General features: G+C 40.2%; 1 protein-coding gene across 1 annotated transcript in view; it reads left to right on the top strand.

The window, feature by feature from the left end:
- Nucleotides 1-6,677, top strand: part of LOC101846823 (SCO-spondin) — a gene marked incomplete in the record, with an annotated part of 41,593 nt that extends 34,916 nt beyond the window's left edge. Inside the window, 7 exon segments of the mRNA XM_013084284.1 lie at nucleotides 377-418; nucleotides 1,429-1,682; nucleotides 2,398-2,536; nucleotides 3,694-3,777; nucleotides 4,233-4,277; nucleotides 4,620-4,816; nucleotides 6,627-6,677. Of these exon segments, the coding sequence (XP_012939738.1) occupies nucleotides 377-418; nucleotides 1,429-1,682; nucleotides 2,398-2,536; nucleotides 3,694-3,777; nucleotides 4,233-4,277; nucleotides 4,620-4,816; nucleotides 6,627-6,677 (812 nt within the window).
- Between the last annotated feature and the right edge of the window lie 3,323 nt (nucleotides 6,678-10,000).

The following is a 10,000-nucleotide window of genomic DNA, read 5'->3' as shown; positions in this document are numbered from 1 at the left end:
TCATCTTGAAATTGTACAGTCTCATGTGTTTTTGGCACAATTGATGAGTCACTGATAAAAGTAAAAAGGAGGTTACAGTCATAGATGCTCAGACAAACTGATAGTGTGTGTAAAAAGAAGGTTACAGCCCTACATGCTCAGACAAACTGATAGTGTGTGTAAAAAGGAGGTAACAGCCATAATGCTCAGACAAACTGATAGTGTGTGGACTCGTACGTCAGATGGCATGTTCAGGGTTTATGGCAAAAAGATCGAATGCCATTGCACCAAATTGTTTCAGACAATAACGTTTTGTTTCGTACTAGTGAGACTTAACATGTGTCACGCAAAGGTTTTTGAAAAACTCATTTCCTGTTGTTTTTGTGTTCTTTTTCAGCACCACCAACAGAATCCACCCCACCAACTGAAAGCACTACAGGTAGGCTGTGGCTAGAGAAACAATTGTTTCATTCTGATTGATTTACTTGATACAAGTTTTTAATGATTGGCACTGCAACTGTGTAAGCAAGCTATTATTTTTAATGGTTTCTCTCTGTTTTTGATATTGGAATAGGGCTGTTTTAAGAATGTACCCTAAGAAATAAAAAAAATAATAAAAAAATAAAGGATTTCATTCCAGTGTTATGCGGGTATTGGCCCAAGTCGAAAAATGTTTCCATAGATTCATTGTGATTTGCAGTTTGCTTGTCACAATGATACCATCATCTATATTTCCAGTTTAATGAAAAAGTGCCAGTGACAAAATGTTTAAAGGATGCCTTTCAAGTAAAAGGCTTAGTCATTATTTACTATGTCTACGAATGGAGCACAATCAAATGAATATACCCTCCACCCCCTCCCTCCAAACATTAATTAATATATAAAATCTGTGAATATTTTTGTTGTCAAGAAATGTATAGCTGGGAACCATGAAAACAATATTTTCCAAGAATTTAGCATTGAAGACTCAACTTTGAAAAAACTAATTCTAATTCAAAAGTTGGCAGCATGCCGCACGACAGTATTTTACGTGCTTTTGATCCTAATTTATTATGCATGTTTAAAAAATGAAAAAGTCTGAACAAAGACACTGTGTGTAAAATCTCTACAGGATCTGATTTATGAAGATATGTGGTCAGAAAAGGCTGAACATCTCCCACATTTGTGTAGATTGTTACTAGAACATTTGTCTTTTTTGTTTCAGGAGTCTCAATTTTCTGGTATCTACAATTGTCCTCAACCTTATCCCCACCCATCCCACTATTTTTCTCCATAACGGATGAAAAGATTAATGCTTTTTTCTAATTCACTACTTTGATTTTCCGCCTGACCCTTTTACATCTCTCTGTGTCTCCCTTTCCCTCACCCCACCCCCACCTCTCCCAAGAGAAATGTTCGCAGTTCTCTTTAGAAAAAAAAATACTAAGCTTTGCCTCTGTGTATTTGCAGGTCCACCTGAGGTGTGTGAGGAAGGCTCTGTCCCAGTCAACGACCAATTCTTCGGTCCTAAACTTGGAGCCAGCAGCCCATCACCTTCTGAGAAAGTGTTCAGTAGCCCACCTGGTGAGGAGATTGTGGTGACCCTGGCAATCAACGAAAATCAAGTGGTTGAAGCAGACATTGAGACCGTCATACTGTCCGTACAAGACGCCGACTTTGAATCTGCAACAGTGGAAACTGATAAAGGATCATTCCCTATTACAGTAAGTCAGTACTTCAACAGCTGTTTTGGGGCCAAGTCATCTCTTTTCATCAAGTCTTTTCATTTGTTGATACTCATGAATGGAGTAAAAATTCCTACTTCTCAGTTTTACCTACCAGCAATAAGATATTTCCCCCCCTAGTTTTATGGAATAGGCAACTCTGATTTATATTGAGTTTTTCTTCAGTGTCTTCATATGTGAGGCATCGAGGTGAAATCAGGCGCTCATCAATTTTTGGACGTGTGAAGTTATTGGTATCGCTCTAACGCTTGTTCATTTGCTTTGCCTTTGATGAAAGAATTACCCTTTTATCTTGAGTACAAGTCGAGATATTTGCGACTGAATGAGGGGGGTCGCTTGGTTTCAGAGATAAAATTAGTGAGAAAATTGCTGCAAAAGTTTGGTTATTTACAAAGCCTCAGAGTCCTTGGAAACTGACAATTTGCATGTGTATGCCTTTAATATTTATAGCTAATGACAAAATACAAACATTTTGTTGTAATACTTTGAGGCTACTTTTGAGCAGTCAACATATGAAGCTATTTCTGTCTTTCATTTAGAAGAGGAAATAAATTGGTGACTCAGCTCTTTTTTTAGCCTGCTATCTTCGATTTGAGTTCCACATTACACATCTTTAGGAAGCTTTATCAGTCATTGGTGTTTTGTTGATTGTTACACAATGAAATGATAATGTGTTCTTCCATTTTTGTTCCAGCCTGGCCCAGACTCCACACCAAGTCAACTTGTATTTGAAATTGTGACAGATGATTCCACTGAATCAATTGAGTTGAAGTTCACCAGTACTGGACAAGATTCTCAAGTGGAATTTGTCGGCGCTGTTGGCTGTGTTAAAGGTGTGTTTACTTTAGAACAATTAATTGTCGCTCAGTGGTTCCCAACTAAAGTTTTAACTGTTGAAATTTGTGTTCGAGGAAAAGACTGGAGATGAAGTAAGATTTTTGCGAATGTGGATTTTTCGGCTATGAGCAAACACTTTGTTTGGCTCACTTGCTCACTTTGCTAATCATATACCGCCTGGAAGAAGCAGTAGGATGATAACGCCCCATTTCTGTTTCTCTGCAATAATCTATAGAGTCCATGCATAAAGTGAGGTAGCGGTCCTATCGGAGACGGACGTTAAACTAGGAGATCCCGCCCTTTAAATAACCTAACAGTCTTGATTGGGGCGTTAAACCCATACCATTTTTCACCAAAGTGAGATATTGTTAAGAGCTCTGTTATATGTAATGTCTAAATGGAGGTATTTTGACCAAAGTGAGGTATTGTTAAGAGCTCTGTTATATATAATGTCTATATGGAGGTATTTTGACTGACATAGTCATGTTTTTGTGGATATATGTCGTCACCTCCCAAAAAAATGGCCACAAGACATTGATTGGACCTGGCCATATGTTCTGTGGTAAACATGAGAGAAGTACAGCAGTTATCAATTAGCAATAAATATAGATCTATATGTGAGACAGCGTGGTGGAATCAGGCTCTCGTCAATTTTTGGGCATATTGAGTTATTGGTATCATCTTAAAGCTTGTTCATTTGTCTTGCTTTTAATGAAAAAATTACCCATCCATCTTCCAAAGAAGAGGAGATATTTTGGATTGAAGGAGGTTGGGGGTAATCTGATTTAAGAGGTAAAATAAGCGAGAACATGGCCGCCAAAGCTTGGTAAATTCCAAAGCTGCAGCGTCCATGGAAACTGTAAATGTATATCTTTGTGCCTTTAATCAACGTTTTCGGTGAAATCCTCGAGGGAATGTGTTTGTAAATGGACATAAAAGGTGTTGAACCAAAAAACCCAAAATTTGATAAAAACTGCTAAGCAGGGAGAAAACTGCTGTTTTCTTCGATTTCATTATTTTGACGAGAGCCTGATTCCACCACGCTGCCTCACATATTTGTTTTTCTTTTCTCTCCATGTTAGTCTAAAAACTTATTCATTCGCTTTCTGAATTGACTTTTGAATTGTAATACTTGAAATGTGAATCATTTCAGTTGAAAACTGCACAGAGTATTGCAACGGTGAATGCACTGATGGAGTGGATCTGTGCCTGACAGACTGTGCTCCTGAGTCTTGTGGTAAGTGAAGGCTACATGATAGTTAGCACAAAGTCAAAATAATGTACGACTCGGCATAACTTTCAACTGTTTTCTGCTACGAGCATCAGTCAACATTGCTTTGTTTTACTTTGCTTTTCGTTGTGAATAGATGCGAAAATTTTAACCTGTCCACAAATCTTAGTGCAAGGACAAGACATCTTTTGATGACCGATGACAGTTAAATACAGTGTCACACCAATAGGCCTGTACACAGAAGACTCGAAATCACACATCCGTCGAACTGGGCCAGCTGTCCCATTTTATTTTTTTTCTTTATCTTTGTAAGATATCCCTCGAACTGCAGACGTCCCGAACCAACGAGGTCGGTCCCGACGAATTTAAGCTATCTGTGTTATACTGTATTATAACTGTTCAAGTCTGACATTATGCTGTTACTCTATATCTAATCATTATTTGTTCCCCCTGTCAATCAGAAACCACCCCAACAAGGACAACAAGCACAATCAAGCCACCAACACGTGAGTTGCTCCTATTTCTGTTCAGGAGTGTTTTGAATTATAGTTTTAAAACTCAAATATTATGGACGTGCTTTTTAAAAATCAAAATCTTGAAATAAACTGGAGGTTTATAAGACAGTGTTTTTGTAAGACTTTAAGTAAACAAAAAAAATCTAGTTTCCGCAATTGTCAATAAATGGTTAATAGATTTACACTTCCAGCTAATTTCTTTTTTCTCATCTCAATGAAATTTTCAGTACGTGAAAGCAGACATATTAGTCAAAGTGGTGTTTTTGTAGGTAAGTAGTTAACCTTTTTGAAAAATGGTGTTTAATATACAACCTATTGTTGCTTTCCTTGCAGCGGTGACCCCATGTGCCCTTGCCATGGATCCTATCCAAGTGACTCCTGCCTCACCCTCACCAAACGATGCTCCAGAAGAGCTTTTTGAGCTCACTCCTGATGTCAACGAGAACTTTGTCGATGAAGTTTCCGTCTCCAACTTGCCCCCAGGAGAAACAGCATCCGTTCTCGTACCATCTGCAACATTCCCCTCTCTGGTAAGAAACTTTTGTTGTTGTTGTTGTTGTTGTTGTTGTTGTTGTTTGTTTGTTTTTTAAAACTAATTCTTCTTTTATATACTTACTTTACTTTACTTTTTTCTTCCGCTTGTACCCTGGGGTGTCGCGGGGAGACACAGGTGTCTGTCTGCAGCAAGTCGTGTGGCCTGTAGGAGGGACATCCCATGATCTTCAAGGGTGTTTGCCACAGATTCACTCCATCGTCGCCTTGGTCTTCCTCTGGCTCTCCATCCAGAATATTTAATTTTGTATGCTCTCAGAGCTGGATGGTTTGAGGGCATCCGCGTGAGGTGTCCGAACCACTTGACCTTTTGTTTTTCAATGTGTGGTAGGACTGGTGTTGCTCCCACGGTGTCCCTTATGACTTCATTTTTAATTTTGTCTCTTCTTGTTTTGTTGACCGCTCTTCTTAAGCATTTCATCTCGCATGTGACCAGTTTCCTCTCTAGGGCTTTTGTTAGAGTCCATGTCTGGCACTGATATGTGAGCGTTGGAAGGAAAATGGCGTTGATGAGCTTCGCCTTGGTGCTCATGGGGATATTGGGATGTTTCAGGAGAGGGCCCAGTTGGTAGCTGACTGCCTTGGCTCTCTGGCATCTAGCTTCTATCTCTCGATCTAATTTTCTCTTTTCTGTGAAAATGCTGCCAAAGTATTTGAATTCTCTGCTTTGTTTTAGTTGGGATCCATTGATGTTGATATCCACTTTACCTGGTCTCCTGCTAATTGTCATGACTTCGGTCTTGCTTATACTGATCTTCATGTCATATTTTTAGCAGCTCGCATTTAGTTGGTTTATATGCTCCTGTAGTTGAGTCTTGTTGTTAATCATTGCCAGGTCATTTGCAAACATGAGTTCGTTGAGTGCCTCTGGGTCTGGATTGGCCTCTTTTGTTATCTGGTCCATGTAGATCACGGAGAGCAGAGGGGAGAGATTGCAGCCCTGTCTCATTCCGGATGCTACTGGAAACCAGTCCGATGTTCCACTGGTAGTTCGGACAGCGCTTCTGCTGTTGGCATAGATAGCCCTGATGTTGTCTAGCAGTTGTCCCTTGATGTCGTACTGCTCTAAGATCTTCCATAGCTTGTTTCTATTTACTCGATCAAAGGCTTTTTCTTGATCCACAAATACGAGGTGGAGATCTTTGTTGTATTCCAAAGCCCTCTCACACAGTTGTCGGAGTGCGAAAATTGCATCAGTGCACCCTCTTTCTTTTCTATAGCCAAATTGGGCGTCACTGAGAAGATGTTCGGTTTTTGCGCGAGTACATGAACAGACTAAAGAAGCTGAAAATATCTTCCAAGGCCGTATAAAAACGGTGACATGGCTAACACATCTCAATTTGAGTTGCATGTTGATGGGTCTACCTCAGAGAGATTCTGTTGACTGCGCATGTCTGAACAGAAACTCTTTTGCTACCTGTCTTCTGGGTGAATGTAAAAACACATCAGAATCACAATGATTTTTTTCTGTGAAGTCTTGTATTTATTTTAAAATTCAGTATTGTGGCATATATTTATATTGTCATAGTCCTTGAAATTAGCATGTCTCGGATCAAAGAAAGGGCAGAATCATAAGATTGAATATCCCTTTGCCGTTTATTACATTTAGAGTTAGATTTTTACATCCTGAAAAATTTAGGATTTTCTTGTTCCCCACTTTCTCTGTCTTAAAGTATCAAAGTCTTTTTAACTTATTCTTTGGTGAATGGTGTTGTTTTGTACAGAAGAGGATATTATCTTTGATGTATGAAAGTACGGTAGCTAACTATTACATCTTTTCTTTTTCAGCCAATTGATGGAAATGGAAACCCAGTATTTGTCGTTGTTACTCCAGGTTAGTATTTTATTATTTTTATTTTTTAAAACTTGATTCTTCTACTTTTATAGAAGCAAATGTTTGCTCATGAGCATTGTACTACCAGATGAGAAAGGCGTTTGACATCATCATGACTTATTTTTCTTCCTCATAGCCCTGTACTGCAAGAATAACATTTCCAGTAAAATTAGCAATAACGTTAAAGCTTCTTCTAAAGATTGTATGAGAACAGAGCAGTCACAATTTGTCCTGTAAGACAGGGGCCAAGCACCACATTCTTCTGAAAGAAAGGCACAGTTTACAAACAGCACTGCACTTATCTGAATAAGCCGTTTGGATTTTAAAAACTGTTTTGATCATGTATGTATATATATATTTATATTGGATGAATGGATGAAAAGAGTGATGTTTAGTTTATTATTAGTAAGGTTTTTACGGCGCTCACAACTGCATAAGGTCATATGAGCGCCAAGGGGTGGATGTCAACAGAGAAGTCCAAATGGGGAATCAGGCTTACTCTGCTCACCTCTCCAGCCTCAACAACACAAAGTCTGCTTCGACTTTCAAGGCATCCAGGAAATAGCAGTTCACAAGAGAGTGACAAACATACAGAAGAAGTAGAGGGAAAATGACGATAGTAAGGATGAAGGGAAAAAAGCAGCAGTTCCCCCTATGTTGTTCCAGCACAGTATGGGCATGACATTGATAAATCAGCCCATTTACAATTCTACTGTGCATAGGAACATGTTCATAACCTCCATTTGGGAATGGCCTAAAAACATCTTCAGTCAGTAGCGTAGCACACTGCCCTGGTGGGAGAGGGGAGGTGAGAGGGAGAGGGAGAGGGAGAGGGAGAGAGAGAGAGAGAGAGAGAGAGAGAGAGAGAGAGAGAGAGAGAGAGAGAGCAAGGGAAGGAGGTGGCGGGGGGTGGGAGGTGTTTAATAGAACACTTACGGTCCAGGAGTCCTGTGTTAGCGAGCAGACAGATATATAGGGGGGTCTGTTACACAGGTCATACACACACACACACACACACACACACACACATACACACACATACACACACACATACACACACATACACACACACACATACACACACACATACACACACACATACACACACATACACACACATACACACACACATACACACACACACACACACACATACACACACATACACACACACACACACACACACACACACACACACACACACACACACGCACACACACACATATGCGCACGTGAGCGCACGCACGCACGCACGCATGCAGGCTTAGACTCACGCCCAAACTTGCATACTTTTTCACACATCCTCTCTTCCACATACATCATACACATACACACATAACGTATGCTTGCACTTAGTGTACCATAATGAAGCGTGCTGACAAAATGAGTTACTCCTCGGATTCAAGCCATAAGGAAATAGATACATCACGCTTATAGGTGAAGTTTTTACAATTTGTAAGTATGAAATAATAAAAGACAAGTTATAGTTTAAAAATATTGCATCAATAGAAAATCTACAAATTTGACCCTAATGTAGATTTTTGGCCAATCTCTATTTTATGGATTATGAAAAGTAACTCATTTTGTCAGCACGCCTCACATATCATAGAAAAATGTATAATTTGGACATTCTCGTCTTTCACAGATTTCCTGGAAAACAACGTGAATCCCGTTGTGATCTATGAATACACTTCAAGTGATGGCTCCCCAGTGATTGTTGCCAAAATTATGACTGAACCAGGGAAACAATTGGATCTTCCTTTTGTCGCCGATATTTATGAGCCAACAGTAAGAACTCACAACGTTTCTTTTTCCCCCCCACTAAAAGTCTTCTATTCCATTGTGCGTGTGTGATATATGAAGTACAATAGCTCAGATAGTTTGGAAAACACGAGCTCTAGATTAATGCTACGACATAAGGAGCCAGTCCTACCACCACAGTACAGAAGGGCACATGTGCTATGACTACTATGGCGTCGGTGGCAAAATGGTTAGGCTCTCAGACTTGCAACTGCAAGGTCGTGGGTTCGAATACGGTCAGGAACCCGATGTCCTTGGGAAAGACGCTTTACACGAATTTTCCTCACTTCACCCAGGGGAGAAGGGTACCCAGCTATAGACAGTGAAAGATCTTGTCAGTTTGGTAGTGTTTGAGCACTTACTCAGCTGCTTGCACTGTATGCTTCCCGGCACACAATGTTGGACCTACGGTATACGAAGGGGTTGAATTGTGTCAGTTTATTCCAGGGAGTACAAATTTCATCACAACAAAGGGACAATACCTTTACTCAGAGGACACAAGAAGCAAAGACTGTGAAACTGTGGTTAAATATTTGAAATGCTCTCCCTGGATACTTCAATTATTGATTATTCCAAGGTTGAGTTCGATGGACACTTGTCATTTGTCCTCTGAAAAAGGAAAGTGGTGAAAATTGTGAGAGCAGTTTTGCCAATAAGACTATATCTGTCTCTGGTGGTGACCACATCAACCAATTAGATCCAATTTGTAAGTTCACATCAATGACAGAGTAGGCAGAGCTAATCGCAGAATATAGCCATAGATGTTCAGAGTTTGTGGGGCCTATCTAGTAATGACAATAGTAGTGAGGATTCCCAAAGTTCTCAACAGTGTAGGGAATTTTCTTTGAATTTGCTTTGGTACAAACAATTTTGCTAAGTACAAATTGGATGGGGTAAAATAACAGACTTGATAATATGTTATTCCATAGAATTTTTAAATGAAATGTCTCTCCACAGGGGTAGCGTCGGTGGCCTAGTGGTTAGGCTACGGGACTTGTAATTGTGAGATTGCGAGTTCGGGGGTTCGAGCCTCAGCTCGGTCCGACGTTGTGTCCTTGGGAAAGGCCCTTTACACGAACTTCCCACTTGGCTCGGTCCTATCGGAGACGGACGTTAAACTAGGAGGTCCCGTCCCTTAAATGACCTAATAGTGTTGATAGGGGCGTTAAACCTATACCATTTCACCATTTCTATACCTTTTCTCTTTCACAGGAATTCAACAGCAATGACCCACTTCCTGAGATTGCTGGACGTGTTATTCTTCTGGCGCCTAATGGAGCTTCAGTTTCTGTCAAGGAATGTGCCGGTAAGAATTCAGAAACCCTAAGCATGTGTGTGTCTCTGTGTGTGTTAATGTGTTTGCATGTACATGTCGGTGTACCTATGGGAATAGTGAATGGATTTAGTGCCACTGACCAGGGCTTGGTACCTCAGCAGGTAAGCGGTTAGCCTGTCAACCTGGAGATCTAGAGTTCAGTCCACACACCAGCATCGGGGTTTTCTTAAGTTCTTCTACCCCCCCCCCCCC

Source organism: Aplysia californica, unplaced genomic scaffold (assembly GCF_000002075.1).
Source record: "Aplysia californica isolate F4 #8 unplaced genomic scaffold, AplCal3.0 scaffold00283, whole genome shotgun sequence".
In the NCBI taxonomy this organism is placed as follows: domain Eukaryota; kingdom Metazoa; phylum Mollusca; class Gastropoda; order Aplysiida; family Aplysiidae; genus Aplysia; species Aplysia californica.
The sequence above is the reverse complement of the archived record's forward strand: the minus strand, read 5'-3'. Positions and strand labels throughout refer to the sequence as shown.